The 17,500-nt window shown below is 32.3% G+C and overlaps 1 protein-coding gene across 1 annotated transcript in view; it reads left to right on the top strand.

Moving 5' to 3' along the window:
* LOC137620081 (uncharacterized) overlaps positions 1-17,500 on the top strand; it is a 489,014-nt gene that overhangs the window by 264,738 nt on the left and 206,776 nt on the right. The window contains exon 9 of the mRNA XM_068350356.1: positions 11,121-11,277. Coding sequence (XP_068206457.1) covers positions 11,121-11,277 — 157 coding nt within the window. The remainder of the gene's footprint in view (positions 1-11,120; positions 11,278-17,500) is intronic.

The raw sequence follows: 17,500 nt of genomic DNA, 5'->3' as shown, positions 1-17,500 counted from the left end.
TGATAGTTATTTATGAAAATGTTAACGCATTAGGCTTTATACCTTAGTGAATAAGTGTCAATTGCCCTTTTTCTCAAACTTCCTTTTTAGGGCAACACTTTTAGGGTGCCTTGACTTTCCACCTTTTCCCGGAGCCACTGGGCATGTCAGCATCCTCCTCTTCTGCAGCCTCCCCCCCCCCCCCCCTCCTGCCATTTCGCGTTTCCCGTTTCCTCCCTCACCTTCCGCCCTTCCAAAAAAGCTCGTCTATTTTCTTGTCTGATCTTGACAATTCTATGGAGTTATTTTCTGAGGTGAAGATTGATAAGTGAGGGAAATCGTTTGCTGATGGCGAGCATCTACAGTTGAGTTATGTGTCCGTGCTTAAAAAAAAAAAAAAAAAAAACACGCTAAGGAAACATGAGGACAAAACAAAGAGTAAATTTAAACGAGAAAAATTCCTAAATATACATGAACAAACATACACATAAATCCAACTGCTTATTGTTTGTTTGTTTGTATGCATAAGTGTGATTTATACACATAAAAAAAACGTAAATTTTAGTTGGAAATTCTCCGTAGAAATTTACTGTTCTCTGCCGTATTTTCATAAATACAGCCAACCGTAATTTTTACCCTAATTTGTTGTCATATTTTAAGGAGAGGTAAATAAATCTTTGAAAGTTTAAGATGACGTTGGTGGTTTTTTTTTCTTTTTTTTTTGAGAAATGTGAGCAAATTGAAGAAATAATTTGCTAAAAATAATAGTAAGAAATGATAAGATTATTCCCGAAAAGAATAAATGCGGGTTAGTCAGGAGTGTTATTTGCATCGATAAGGATCAGCAGTTTTATGAAAATATTTGCCAATATGCAAAGATCAGAACAAAATGAAACATTTTTGCCGAAGTTAAGATGAAAAAGTCATTTTTATTATTTCCGGGAAGAATTATGAATTCAATAAGTAAGTTTCGGGAAGATATGTAATTAAATTGATGTGAACAAAGGGACTGAATTAAATCATTTTCATAATTTGGCCAGACAAATATTGGTAAAAAATAGAAATGATCAGAGAATTTTTTCCAAAAGATTCAATGCAAAAAAAAAAAAAAAAAAAAAAAACGTTAGAAAGAAATTATTAGTGACGCCTAGTGGATATTTCTTTTTTTTTGATTAATTATTGTTTATTAAACTGTTAATAATTGGCCTTAAGAAAATAGGAAAAATCTTGGAGTAACTATTGCCAGGGATTTACCATTTTAAAAATGGATATATTGACGTAAAAGAGTAATATTACTGTCACCAACCCGTAAGAGATAATAATAAAGAAGGGTGAAAATACGGTTGCTTGTATTTTACTGAACTACGGCTGAGAACACTATATTTTAACGGAGATTTTCCTAGTATGATCGGATAGTTTTAGGTAACTTTTTATTCTGTTACTTCTCCGGAAAAAAATCACTTCCACGCCCTAGAATTTAGAAAATTTATTCGGAAAGTTAAGAAAATATTTGTTATGACTCCCTGCAATTGCCTGGTTTTATAATTGAACTCTCCCCCCCCCCCTCTCTCTCTCTCTCTCTCTCTCTCTCTCTCTCTCTCTCTCATAATTTTATTCTTAAAGATTAACAAATTTTGTACTTAATTATACTTCAAAAGATCCTTAATATCAAAGGTCTCTCTCTCTCTCTCTCTCTCTCTCTCTCTCTCTCTCTCTCAGAATTTTATTCTTAAAGATTAACAAATTTTGTACTTAGTTATACTTCTTAAGATCCTTAATATCAAAGGTCTCTCTCTCTCTCTCTCTCTCTCTCTCTCTCTCTCTCTCTCAATATATGGAAGAGACATAAATCAAGGAAAAGTCTGTGAAAAATACAGCAACACAAAATGTGAATTGATTGCGGTAGAATTTGAATTTGAAAAACTAGTGAATATTGTAGTTTACAGACCCCCAAATACTAAGGAGTTTGACATAATAATAGAAAAAATAGATGATATATGTAGAAACCATAAAGACTGGAATATACTCCTATCCGGAGATTTTAACTTTCCTTTCGTGGATTAGAAAGAACGGATAGAAGAAAGTGGTTGTATGTATACATATAAAAAGAGAGTAATAGTAGCGCAGAAGATAAGAGGCAATTTGAAAAGCTTCAAGATATGCTTTTAGAACATAATATGCAACAAATAAACCACATTCCAACAAGAAAGGAAAATGTCCTAGATTTAGTATTTGTGAATGAGGTGAATTATGTAAAAGAAATAATAGTGTATAACACGGGAATTTCAGACCACAATGTCATAGAATTAATAGTTCATTCCAAAGCAAGTGATCACAGAATTAATAAAAGCACAAAACTTTGGGAAGGATATGGAAAATATAATTTTTACAGTAAGAATATGAAATGGTCAGAAATAAATGAAGAACTGAATAAAGAATGGAAAAATGTATTTATAAGTGATAATATACAGGTAAATACGGACATACTGTACAAAATACTGGAGAAAATTGTTGAAAAATATGTACCGAAAAAAAAACAATAAACAAAAGACGTGCATACCAAGAGACAGAAGGATCTTATTTCAGAAAATTAGAAAGTGGAAGAAAAATCTTGCAAAAGAAAAAAATGTGTGGAAAATGAGGGAAATAAAATGTAAGATAGAAAATGCAGAACAAAAGATTATACAGTCGAAAGAAAATGAAAAAAGGGACTTAGAAGAAAGGACACTTCAAAATATAAAAAGAAACCCCAAAGTACTTTACTCCTATGCAAAAAAGATGAATAAAAGGAGAATAGAAATAGGCCCTCTAAGAATTGAAGGACGGCTAACGAATGAAAAAAAGGAAATATGCAACATATTAGCAGAAAAATATAAGAGTGAGTTCACGCCAAGAATTGCGAATAAGAATAATGAAACAGAAATGAGAGAAGAAAATGTTGAATATCTAACGGATATAGATATTAATGAAGCAGATATTGTCACGGCTATAAACGAAATTAAAAATGGATCGGCAGCCGGACCAGATGGAGTTCCAGCGATTTTGTTAAAAAAAACTGCAAACACGATCGCGAAGCCGCTTGCAATACTGCTAAGACAGAGTGTAGATATGAGCGAGATATATGTTAAACATAAATTAGCTTATATAACCCCTATCTTCAAAAGTGGATCAAGACTAGAGGCAAGCAATTATAGACCTGTTAGTCTAACATCACATATTATGAAAGTGTATGAGAGGGTAATAAAAAAGAAAATAATGAACCATTTGGTCAAAAATAATTTGTTTAATATGGGTCAACACGGTTTCGTACCTGGAAAAAGTACACAGACCCAACTGATAGCACACTATGAAAACATATACAATAATATGATAAATGAAAAAGACACAGATGTGATCTATCTAGATTTTGCAAAAGCCTTTGACAAGGTAGACCATAACATATTGGAGAAAAAAATGAGAAAGCATAATATTGTGGGAAAGATAGGAAAATGGGTAAAAGAATTCCTGCAAAACAGAAAACAGATAGTGGTTGCAAATGACGAGAAATCAGATGAAGCCCAGGTAATATCTGGTGTGCCCCAAGGTACGGTATTAGCTGCACTGCTATTTGTTATTATGATCTCAGACATAGACTGTGATGTTGAAAACTCCGTAGTGAGAAGTTTCGCCGATGACACAAGAATAAGTAGAGAAATTACTTATGATGAAGATAGGAACTCACTACAAAGAGATCTAAACAAAATATATGAATGGGCGGAGATAAATAAGATGGTATTTAACTCCGATAAATTTGAATCAATAAATTATGGAAACAGAGAAAGAATGGTGTATGCATACAAGGGACCTAATAATGAGACAATCACAAACAAGGAAGCAATTAAAGACCTTGGTGTAATTTTAAATAGGAATATGTTATGCAACGACCAAATAGCAACACTTGGCTAAATGTAAAGCAAAATGGGAATGTTATTCAGACACTTTAAAACAAGAAAATCTGAACACATGATTATGCTTTACAAAACTTATGTGCGTAGTACACTCGAGTACTGCAATGTGATATGGTACCCACACTACCAAAAGGATATTGCGCAAATAGAGAGTGTACAAAGGTCCTATACTGCTAGAATAGAAGAAGTTAAGGACCTTGACTACTGGGAAAGACTGCAATTTTTAAAACTATACAGTCTAGAAAGGAGAAGAGAACGCTACATGATAATACAAGCATGGAAGCAAATAGAAGGAATTGCTGAAAACATCATGGAGCTAAAAATTTCAGAAAGAGCAAGCCGAGGTAGATTAATAGTGCCAAAAAGCATTCCAGGTAAACTGAGAAAGGCGCACAGGACATTAATCCACTACGCACCAGCATCGATAATGCAGCGACTATTTAATGTGCTGCCAGCTCATCTAAGAAACATATCAGGAGTGAGCGTAGATGTGTTTAAGAATAAGCTCGATAAATACCTAAGATGCATCCCAGACTATCCAAGACTGGAAGATGCAAAATACACCGGAATATGCATTAGCAACTCTCTGGTGGATATACGAGGTGCCTCACACTGAGGGACCTGGGGGAACCCAAACAAAAAATAAGGCAATAAGGTAAGGCTCTCTCATAATTTTATTCTTAAAGATTAACAAATTTTGTACTTAATTATACTTCTTAAGATCCTTAATATCAAAGGTCTCTCTCTCTCTCTCTCTCTCTCTCTCTCTCTCTCTCATAATTTTATTCTTAAAGATTAACAAATTTTGTACTTAATTATACTTCGAAAGATCCTTAATATCAAAAGTCTCTCTCTCTCTCTCTCTCTCTCTCTCTCTCTCATAATTTTATTCTTAAAGATTAACAAATTTTGTACTTAATTATACTTCGAAAGATCCTTAATATCAAAGGTCTCTCTCTCTCTCTCTCTCTCTCTCTCTCTCTCTCTCTCATAATTTTATTCTTAAAGATTAACAAATTTTGTACTTAATTATACTTCGAAAGATCCTTAATATCAAAGGTCTCTCTCTCTCTCTCTCTCTCTCTCTCTCTCTCTCTCATAATTTTATTCTTAAAGATTAACAAATTTTGTACTTAATTATACTTTGAAAGATCCTTAATATCAAAGGTCTCTCTCTCTCTCTCTCTCTCTCTCTCTCTCTCTCATAATTTTATTCTTAAAGATTAACAAATTTTGTACTTAATTATACTTCTTAAGATCCTTAATATCAAAGGTCTCTCTCTCTCTCTCTCTCTCTCTCTCTCTCTCTCTCATAATTTTATTCTTAAAGATTAACAAATTTTGTACTTAATTATACTTCTTAAGATCCTTAATATCAAAGGTCTCTCTCTCTCTCTCTCTCTCTCTCTCTCTCTCTCATAATTTTATTCTTAAAGATTAACAAATTTTGTACTTAATTATACTTCTTAAGATCCTTAATATCAAAGGTCTCTCTCTCTCTCTCTCTCTCTCTCTCTCTCTCTCTCTCATAATTTTATTCTTAAAGATTAACAAATTTTGTACTTTATTATACTTCGAAAGATCCTTAATATCAAAGGTCTCTCTCTCTCTCTCTCTCTCTCTCTCTCTCTCATAATTTTATTCTTAAAGATTAACAAATTTTGTACTTTATTATACTTCGAAAGATCCTTAATATCAAAGGTCTCTCTCTCTCTCTCTCTCTCTCTCTCTCTCTCTCTCTCATAATTTTATTCTTAAAGATTAACAAATTTTGTACTTAATTATACTTCTTAAGATCCTTAATATCAAAGGTCTCTCTCTCTCTCTCTCTCTCTCTCTCTCTCTCTCTCTCATAATTTTATTCTTAAAGATTAACAAATTTTGTACTTTATTATACTTCGATAGATCCTTAATATCAAAGGTCTCTCTCTCTCTCTCTCTCTCTCTCTCTCTCTCTCTCATAATTTTATTCTTAAAGATTAACAAATTTTGTACTTTATTATACTTCTTAAGATCCTTAATATCAAAGGTCTCTCTCTCTCTCTCTCTCTCTCTCTCTCTCTCTCTCTCTCATAATTTTATTCTTAAAGATTAACAAATTTTGTACTTAATTATACTTCTTAAGATCCTTAATATCAAAGGTCTCTCTCTCTCTCTCTCTCTCTCTCTCTCTCTCTCTCATAATTTTATTCTTAAAGATTAACAAATTTTGTACTTAATTATACTTTGAAAGATCCTTAATATCAAAGGTCTCTCTCTCTCTCTCTCTCTCTCTCTCTCTCTCTCTCTCATAATTTTATTCTTAAAGATTAACAAATTTTGTACTTAATTATACTTCTTAAGATCCTTAATATCAAAGGTCTCTCTCTCTCTCTCTCTCTCTCTCTCTCTCTCTCATAATTTTATTCTTAAAGATTAACAAATTTTGTACTTAATTATACTTCTTAAGATCCTTAATATCAAAGGTCTCTCTCTCTCTCTCTCTCTCTCTCTCTCTCTCTCATAATTTTATTCTTAAAGATTAACAAATTTTGTACTTAATTATACTTCTTAAGATCCTTAATATCAAAGGTCTCTCTCTCTCTCTCTCTCTCTCTCTCTCTCTCTCTCTCTCATAATTTTATTCTTAAAGATTAACAAATTTTGTACTTAATTATACTTCTTAAGATCCTTAATATCAAAGGTCTCTCTCTCTCTCTCTCTCTCTCTCTCTCTCTCTCTCTCTTTCTCTCTCATAATTTTATTCTTAAAGATTAACAAATTTTGTACTTAATTATACTTTGAAAGATCCTTAATATCAAAGGTCTCTCTCTCTCTCTCTCTCTCTCTCTCTCTCTCTCTCTCATAATTTTATTCTTAAAGATTAACAAATTTTGTACTTAATTATACTTCTTAAGATCCTTAATATCAAAGGTCTCTCTCTCTCTCTCTCTCTCTCTCTCTCTCTCTCTCATAATTTTATTCTTAAAGATTAACAAATTTTGTACTTAATTATACTTCGAAAGATCCTTAATATCAAAGGTCTCTCTCTCTCTCTCTCTCTCTCTCTCTCTCTCTCTCTCTCTCATAATTTTATTCTTAAAGATTAACAAATTTTGTACTTAATTATACTTCGAAAGATCCTTAATATCAAAGGTCTCTCTCTCTCTCTCTCTCTCTCTCTCTCTCTCATAATTTTATTCTTAAAGATTAACAAATTTTGTACTTAATTATACTTCTTAAGATCCTTAATATCAAAGGTCTCTCTCTCTCTCTCTCTCTCTCTCTCTCTCTCTCTCATAATTTTATTCTTAAAGATTAACAAATTTTGTACTTAATTATACTTTGAAAGATCCTTAATATCAAAGGTCTCTCTCTCTCTCTCTCTCTCTCTCTCTCTCTCTCTCTCATAATTTTATTCTTAAAGATTAACCAATTTTGTACTTAATTATACTTCTTAAGATCCTTAATATCAAAAGTCTCTCTCTCTCTCTCTCTCTCTCTCTCTCTCTCTCTCATAATTTCATTCTTAAAGATTAACAAATTTTGTACTTAATTATACTTCTTAAGATCCTTAATATCAAAGGTCTCTCTCTCTCTCTCTCTCTCTCTCTCTCTCTCTCATAATTTTATTCTTAAAGATTAACAAATTTTGTACTTAATTATACTTCTTAAGATCCTTAATATCAAAGGTCTCTCTCTCTCTCTCTCTCTCTCTCTCTCTCTCTCTCTCTCTCATAATTTTATTCTTAAAGATTAACAAATTTTGTACTTAATTATACTTCGAAAGATCCTTAATATCAAAGGTCTCTCTCTCTCTCTCTCTCTCTCTCTCTCATAATTTTATTCTTAAAGATTAACAAATTTTGTACTTAATTATACTTCGAAAGATCCTTAATATCAAAGGTCTCTCTCTCTCTCTCTCTCTCTCTCTCTCTCTCTCTCTCATAATTTTATTCTTAAAGATTAACAAATTTTGTACTTAATTATACTTCTTAAGATCCTTAATATCAAAGGTCTCTCTCTCTCTCTCTCTCTCTCTCTCTCTCTCTCTCATAATTTTATTCTTAAAGATTAACAAATTTTGTACTTAATTATACTTTGAAAGATCCTTAATATCAAAGGTCTCTCTCTCTCTCTCTCTCTCTCTCTCTCTCTCTCTCTCTCATAATTTTATTCTTAAAGATTAACCAATTTTGTACTTAATTATACTTCTTAAGATCCTTAATATCAAAAGTCTCTCTCTCTCTCTCTCTCTCTCTCTCTCTCTCTCATAATTTCATTCTTAAAGACTAACAAATTTTGTACTTAATTATACTTTGAAAGATCCTTAATATCAAAGGTCTCTCTCTCTCTCTCTCTCTCTCTCTCTCTCTCTCTCATAATTTTATTCTTAAAGATTAACCAATTTTGTACTTAATTATACTTCTTAAGATCCTTAATATCAAAAGTCTCTCTCTCTCTCTCTCTCTCTCTCTCTCTCTCATAATTTCATTCTTAAAGACTAACAAATTTTGTACTTTATTATACTTCGAAAGATCCTTAATATCAAAAGGTCTCTCTCTCTCTCTCTCTCTCTCTCTCTCTCTCTCTCTCTCATAATTTTATTCTTAAAGATTAACAAATTTTGTACTTAATTATACTTCTTAAGATCCTTAATATCAAAGGTCTCTCTCTCTCTCTCTCTCTCTCTCTCTCTCTCTCTGACATTAATCCCAGTATAGCTCAGGGTTAAAAGAATGACCCTGGGATTATATCGTGACCTTCTCTCAGACCTTTGCATTTGATAAGAAAATGGTAACAGCTCTTGAAATAATTGCTAAGCTGTAATTGGATTGACTTTTGCATCACTCTGAGTTCTGGCTGCTTCACTTTTATTATTATTATTATTATTATTATTATTATTATTATTATTATTATTATTATTTATTATTTATTATTATTCATTATTATTTATTATTTATTATTATTAATTATTTATTATTATTTATTATTATTATTATTCATTATTATTTATTATTATTATTGTTATTATTTTTGTTTTTATTATTATTATTATTATTATTATTATTATTATTCATTATTATTATTCATTATTCATTATTATTTATTATTATTATTGTTATTATTATTATTATTATTATTAATTATTTATTATTTATTATTATTATTATTATTATTATTATTCATTATTATTTATTCTTATTTATTATTATTAATTATTTATTATTTATTATTATTATTCATTATCATTTATTATTATTATTGTTATTATTTTTGTTTTTATTATTATTATTATTATTATTAATTATTTATTATTCATTATTATTATTATTATTATTATTATTATTATTAGACGAAGAGCTACAAACCTAGTTAGAAAAGTAGCATGCTATAAGACCAAGGGATCCAACAGGGAAAATAGCCAGGTGAAGAAAGGAAATAAGGAAATAAAACTACAAGAGAAGTAATTATCAATTAAAATAAGATATTTAAAGAACAGTTACAATATCAAAATAAATATTTCATATATAAACTATAATCTTTTTTTAAATAAAACAAAAGGAAGAGAAATAAGATGGAATAGTGTGCCCTAGTGTAACCTCAAGCAAGAGAACTCTACCTAAAGACAGTGGAAGACCATGGTATAGAAGTTATGGCACTCTTATTATTATTATTATTATTATTATTATTATTATTATTATTATTATTATTATTATTATTATTATAACTAGCTAAGCCACAACCTAGTTGGAAAAGCTGGATGCTATAAGTAAGGATTAGGGCTATTAGCGATCTTGCATTAATCAAGATAACTGAGATTCATTTAGTGCAACTGTATGTATGTTACAGAGGAAAAGGGAGGATTTCGTTTTATGTAGTACAGTACATTATGTTTCAGACTAATTACAGGCTATCACAGGTAGTAGGTTGGCCAGGGCACCAGCCACCCGTTGAGATACTACCGCTACAGAGTTTAGGAGTCCTTTGACTGGACAGAAAATGCTACATTGGATCCGTCTCTCTGGTTATAGTTCATTTTCCCTTTGATTATATATACACTGAATAGTCTGGCTTATTCTTTACATATTCTCCTTTGTCCTCATACACCTGACAACACTGAGATTACCAAACAATTATTCTTCACCCAAGGGGTTAACTACTACACTGTTATTATTCAGTGGCTACTTTCTTCTAGGTAAGGGTAGAAGAGACTCTTTAGCTATGGTAAACAGCTCTTCTAGAAGAAGGACACTCCAAAATCAAACTATTGTTCTCTAATCCTGGGTAGTTCCATAGCCTCTGTACCATGGCCTTGCACTGTCTTGGGGTAGAGTTCTCTTTCTTGAGGGTACACTCGGGCACATTATTTCTCTTCCCCTTGTTTTGTTAAGGTATTTATAGTTTACAAGGAAATATATATTTCAATGTTGATACTGTTCTTAAAATATTTTATTTTTCCTTGTTTCCTTTCTTCACTGGGCTATTTTCCCTATTGGAGCCCTTGGGCTTATAGGATCCTGTTTTTCCAACTTAAGTTATAGCTTAGCAAATAACAACAACAACAACAACAACAACAACAACAACAACAATAATAATAATAAGTAATAATAATTAGAAGCATGGCATAAATTTGGAATGTGACAGCGTACAAGTAGAATGTTGGATAGGCATATAGTTCACTGACATTAATTCCATAGATATAATATTTAGGCTTACCATTTACAGCTGGGTTATATAGAAAAAAAAAAGAAAAAATATTTTTGCATTATGGATAATTAATGTTTAGCTTCAGCTTGTATAGGCGAAGAACATGGAGTTTCCCTTCAGTGTAATAGGGGGCCTTTTCGAATATCCGTTCCTTTATCTTACCCCTTTAATATAGGAAGTTTTGAGGATCAATCTTCGATATTGTTAAAGTTAATCAAAGCTCTTAGAAAAACTCAACATTGCTTTTTATGGCACTGGAAATTTTCATAAAATTTAAACAAATAGATATGTCTCAATGTAAGTAAAGCAGAAAATACCCGTGTTACGTTCCTCTAGGATTTTTTTAATTTGACCTTAAAAATAGCTTCTTTTCTGTTATAATACAATATACTTTATGAAGCTTATTTATAAAATGCCATAAGTGTGAAATAATCATAACCGTATTTACAAAATACTGATTGTATAACTTTGATGAAATGACTTATTTCGAATGTAAATCCACAGATCCTGGAGGACAGCTCAGTGGTACTCCAGCATAGTGGAGGATTACCTTCAAAAAGGAACTTCGTCTCTCAGGGTCCTCGAGTCACCCTCAGATTTGAGCCACAGCAAGATACGACCAACACTGGTTTCCTCATCCAATACTCTTGGGTGCTCAAAGGTTGGTAGAATTTATATATATATATATATATATATATATGTGTGTGTGTGTGTGTGTGTACGTATATACACGTATACACACGTGTATACTATATATATGTGTGTATGCATGTATAAACATATATACACACACACATATATATATTTCTCAATTAGTACTACGATAAAAAAGTATCTTTTTTTACTGTTCTGGATACATTTTCAAACCTTTTGCTTATATCCTTAATAACATTTACTTGATCATCAACATATTTAAACCCATATTCTAAGTAATACTGAGGATACTGATCATTAAAATCTATTGATATGACCTGATTGAAAATTGATATATGCTGAATTGCTGGTGGGTTTTCTGTATACACAAAGGTTGATACCATGATTACTTGAATATATCAGGTAGTCCCAAAAGGGTAGGCTGCAGTCATTTCCAATCTCCATGATAGAATCTATTGACGGCGGTAATTCATTTGATCTTTCAAATAAATGGCTCACATATTCGTGGTCTGGCTCAATACAGTGTTTCAAAAAACTAAACAAAACTGTTTTTCGGCATTATGTTACTCAATAATAACTTACAAAAAAAAAAAAAAAAAAAAAAAAAACATAAATAGGTTATCCCAATACTGCTATTTGATGATCTTTCATGGATGTTGTAATTTTTTCGTCATTATGTTACTCAATATTGACTTAAAAAAAAAAAAAAAAAAAAAAAACATGAATAGTTTACCCAATACTGCTATTAGATGGTCTTTCATGGACATAGAAAACTAAAGAGTATATGACTTCCTTTTGAATTTCAATTTGCAATATTGCATGCACTCTTGGTTATTTTTTTTTTACATACATTTTGGGAAATTGTAAAGCCAGCGGTTTGCACCAAAGGGTATCAGATAAAGATTCTAATACATCATCAATAGAGTCTTCTGTGACTAAGGAAGCACCAGCTGAACCCAATGACATTAAATAAATGTGGCTCTTTGCATCATATGGAATATGTATTAAGTTTACATGAATATATCTAACTCTCTGATGGTGCAAACCAGTGGAATAAGAATATTGATTAGATATTTACAAAAACCAGAATTCGACAGGCAAATGTACAGAAGAATGGTCATTGACTTTTATCTTTCGTCGTGGCTGAATGGTATGGTCATTGTCATACAGGTATCCTGGAACAGGGTTTGAAGCCCGGCAGGTCAGATACTATAGTCTCATTGAGATGATCATCATGGAGAAGAACGAATTAGTTATCTGTGGAGACTTCAATTTTTGGATTGATGATGCATCAAATCCTGATGCTTTGGCATTTAGTGAGTTGCTAGAATCATATCGACTAGTGAATAATGTCAACTGCACAACTACTTTAACTGGCCATACGCTAGACATAGTTCTAAGTGATGACATGAATAATATTGTATCTGATATAAAAATCGAAGAGAAATGTACTATCTCCCCAGTACACAACCTTATTATGTTTAGTCTACCTCTACAGAAACATGCATTAGTAAAGAAAATAAACTTTAGACCTTTTTTTCTCCTACCGTATTTATTGAAGAAGTTATAAAGAAAATAAATGATGCTATCAACATTCCCTGTGATCATGATGACCAATGTCTGTTAGGAGTCTTATGACCACTTTCAATAAAGTGAATAAAAGTGAATATGATACCATGTGCCAACCTATGGAAAAGACTATAACCGTAAAAGACCAATCTCCTTGGTTTGATGGAGAGACTTTGGTAAAAAAGAGGGAAAAAAGACGTAAAGAAAGAAAGTGGAATAGGTTAAAAACAAAGTATTTGGGTAGAATACAAAACTGCTGCGTGTCAATATAACTACCTACTAAGAATAAAAAAATGTGAATACTATAAGTGAAAGATCCTCGAAGCAGCAACAGACATAAGTTATATCGTCTCCTGAATGGTATAATGGGAAATGTAAAAGAAAAGAAGCTACCTGATGGATACAGTGACCAGGAACTAGCAAATAATTTTCTAGTATTCTTTAAAAACAAAATTGAATATATAACCAGGTCATTTGTAAATACTCAACATCAGATTAATGATACACCAGGCACACAGACAATATTGATGAGATTAAACAACATACCACAAGATGACATCACCAGAATTATCAAGAGAGCAAAGAAAACAAACTGCGCGATCGATCCTATGCCAATATCTGAAGTAATTGAAGAGAGAAACTTTTCTAGGCTAGCGGAAATAATAATGAGAATAGCAAATGCAAGCATTGATGTATGTAAGTTTCCGAAATCTGAGAAATTGGCTTTAGTCACACCAGTTCTGTAAAATGCACTGGACTGCCAGGAATTAAGCTCATATAGACCTATTTCAAATCTATCCTTTGTCACAATAGTGCTTGAATATGTAATTCTTGAACAACTAGTCAGCCACTTAGAAGTAATAGAAGCTTTGCCTGACAACCAATCTGCTTACAGAAAACTATACTCTACGGAGACAGCCATCTGCTGTGTTGTAAATGATATGCTAGAAATGATGGATGAAAATAAATGTGGTATCTTAATACTGCTTGATATCAGGGCTGGTTTTGATACAGTGGTGCATGAACTGCTACCAAATGATCTATGGTCCATCGGCGTTGAAGATCAAGCCTTCGAATACCTAAAAGACTACTTAGTTGGTAGAAATTACTGGGTACAAATTGGAAACTCTTATTCATCATATGAACCCTTAAACAGAGGGGTACCCCAGGGGAGTGTACTTGGCCCAATCTTATTCTGCATCTATGCTATTGGTCTACCGAAAATGCTACGAAGGCATGACGTGAAGTTCAAACTATTTGCAGATGACACAATTTTACTTCTCCATAAATGATATACATGACACTACTGAAACTCTTAACCGAATCCTTGATAGTGTTAGAGGATGACCGGGAAAGCAGCCATCAAATTAAATAAGTAAGTAAGATATACACACAAGAAGTTCAGCCTTTTCTAATCTACCGAAGGACGAAGGTCTCAGACATGTCCGTATTTATGTCCGGGGTTTGGCCTATTTCATAGCCACACAGGCCAGTTTCCGACTGGTAATTGTAGAAGATTTTGGTAATTATAGAAAATTTTTGTGTGATGGCTGTCAGTAAACCAACCCTGCATGGGTTTCCCTGATTAGGAAATTTTGCGGATCATGGCGTTATGCAAACCCTTACACCACGTAAAAAGCAATTTTTCCGTAATTTGGTATTACATAATTTCTATTACCTCAAGCTAATTTTATAATTCCAATTGAAAACGTCCAATACAGTTGGTAACCCTATGCTAATTAATTAAATTATGGCCCAGAATTTGTGGTTAAGATTTAAAATCTTTTAACCCAAGTGCTTTTGAGATTAGCGAGATTTATTATCCAGAATTCGCTTGATTGTCCTTTATGATAACGAAAAATAAATTCTCTAAAAGCAACCAAGCTTCGCCTCTGAACGTTACTTCGAATGACCTCACTACTTTAGGGTACAGCATCGAGTCAGAAAGAAAGCTAACGATAGCCTAATGAAGTGTTAATTACCAATTAGAAGAGACACTTTCCCGTCGTGACTAACGACCCTCAGTCCATTATCTCTCATGTGTCGATAAATGAACGGGAAATTCTAAACCGATTTTCAGTGTACACTGCAATAAGTGAGTGGTTGTTCTTTACTTTGGGATTTAGTCCCCATCAAATAATAGGCCTCTTAATTTTGTTATAATTGAAAGGGAAAATTTGATATCACATTTTGAGTTGTCAGAAGAAGATTAACATGGAATTTATTATGAGAAGTTATTAATAGCATTCTCTCTCTCTCTCTCTCTCTCTCTCTCTCTCTCTCTCTCTCTCTCTCTCTCAATATTTTGGGGAAGTTTTTTACACGGAAACGTATATATATATATATATATATATATATATATATATATATATATATATATATATATATATATATATATATATATATATATATATGCTTACATATACATGTGTGCGTGTTTGTGTGTAGGGGTGTGGGTGTGTGTATTTATGGATATATATACACACACACACACACACATATATATATATATATATATTTATATATATATATATATATATATATATATATATATATATATATATATGTATATGTATATATATACATATATAGCATTATCATCTCCTCCTACGCCTATTAACGCAAAGGGCCTCGGTTAATTTCGTCACTCGTCTCTATCTGGTTCTTTCAAATCAGTACTTCTCTATTCACCCTCTTCTACTCCACGCTTCATAGTCCTCAGTCATGTAGGCCTAGGTCTTCCAACTCTTTTAGTGCCTTGTGGAGCTCAGTTAAAAGTTTGGTGAACTGATCTCTCCTGGGGAGTGCGAAGAGCATGCACAAACCCTCTCCATCTACCCCTAACCTTGATGTCATCCACATATGGCACTCGAGTAATCTCTCTTATAGTTTCATTTTTAATCCTGTCCTTTCTTCTGAGAGTTTTGTTCTCAAATCTACAAAATCTATTGGAGATTGTTTCATTGTTATACCACGACTCATATCCGTACAGTAACACCGATCTCACTAAACTGATATATAGACGAATATTTATTTTTATGTAATTTCAGGCGATCTGATTTCCAAATTTTATTTAACCTAGCCTTTGTCTGATCTGCTTTTTCCAATCTTTCATTAAACTCAAATTCTTTAGATCCTGTATTAGAGATTATAGTTCCCTAAATATTCAAATGATTCCACCTCATTATTTCTTTCTCCTTCCAATGATATTTCATCTTCTATTGCATATCCCTTTCCCATTATCTCTGTATTTCTTCTGTTTATGTTGAGACCAATCTCATGTGATATTTCATGCATTCTGGTAAGTTAGCTTTGCAAGTCCTGTGGTGTTCTGCTAATAAGAACATCGTTATGATCTTACTATGAGTCAGCTAATTTCCTGTTACCAATTCAGTGCAATCCTTCTCCACCATCCTCAACTGTTTTATGTATCACAGAATCCATGAGGAGGATAAAAAACACAGTTGGCAACACATTCTCTAGTAGTACTCCACTGTTCACTGGAAAATCATTTAAGAAGACTCCACTAATATTAAATTTGCCCTTGCTATGCTCATGAACAGACTTAATCAAGTTTACATATCTGAGAGGGACTCCATAACACAGAACTCTCCCAAAAAATGGCAGATACACACTATCAAAAGCTTTTCATAGTCAACAAACGACATCAAAAGTGGATTTCTATATTCTACACATTGCTCTACCATATTTCTTAGAATGAAAATGTGGTCAGTACAACTGCTAGCTTTTTTAAATCATGCTTGTTCACCTCTCAGCTTTTCATCAATCTTTCTCCCTAGTGTCTTTAGAATGATCATACTATATATTTTCTTGACAACTGGCGTAATTGTGATACCAATTATTATAATCAGTCATATCTCCCTTTTTTCCATTTTCACCTTCACCCCCAGCTCCCATTCATCAGGTTTTGCCTCTTCACGCCACATTCAATAAAATAATCTTGCAAGTATTCTTTGAGTCACTTAATTTTCGGCCAATATCATCTCAGCAGCTATGTTATCGTATATATCATAATCACCTCTTAAGCTTATTAACGCAAAAAGCCTCGGTGAGTTCTAGTGCTAAGCGGTATATCTTAACAATCCATGTTTGCAAATGGGTTTATAAGTGAAGGGAGAGAACTTTGGGTGTGGAAGAAATTCCCCCTTAAATCTTGCTGAAGTCAATGGCAGCAAGGGGACGGATTGGGTTTATGACTCTTCAGCTTCTACTCCTGATGCTTGGCAGATGATCATCTGCCAAGCATCAGGAGTAGAATTAGTAATGACCAGCATGAGTCACTTGCTTCAGTTAGATAGGACCTGTGCCTCACAAGGAACTGGCTATCCTTTGATGAATCAAGCCAATTTATCATCTGTCTATAGCAGAATAAGTCTTCTATATTCATTAGATTTCAGCTATGTAATTCTTTTATATATCATGTGCTTATAGCAGCATAATTTTTCTATATTTCTTAGCACATATCCATATAATTATTTTATATCTCCTCTGTCTATAACAGCAAAATTCTTTTATATTCATTAACCTATAACCATATAATTCGTTTATATCTCATCTGCCTAAAGCAACATTATTCTATTATTTGAATAATAGCATACAAAAATCCTTTAATAAAGCACAAGTGACTTTTTAGAAAACAT

Source organism: Palaemon carinicauda, chromosome 26 (genome assembly GCF_036898095.1).
Source record: "Palaemon carinicauda isolate YSFRI2023 chromosome 26, ASM3689809v2, whole genome shotgun sequence".
NCBI lineage: Eukaryota > Metazoa > Arthropoda > Malacostraca > Decapoda > Palaemonidae > Palaemon > Palaemon carinicauda.
This window is presented reverse-complemented; position numbering and strand designations above follow the sequence as displayed.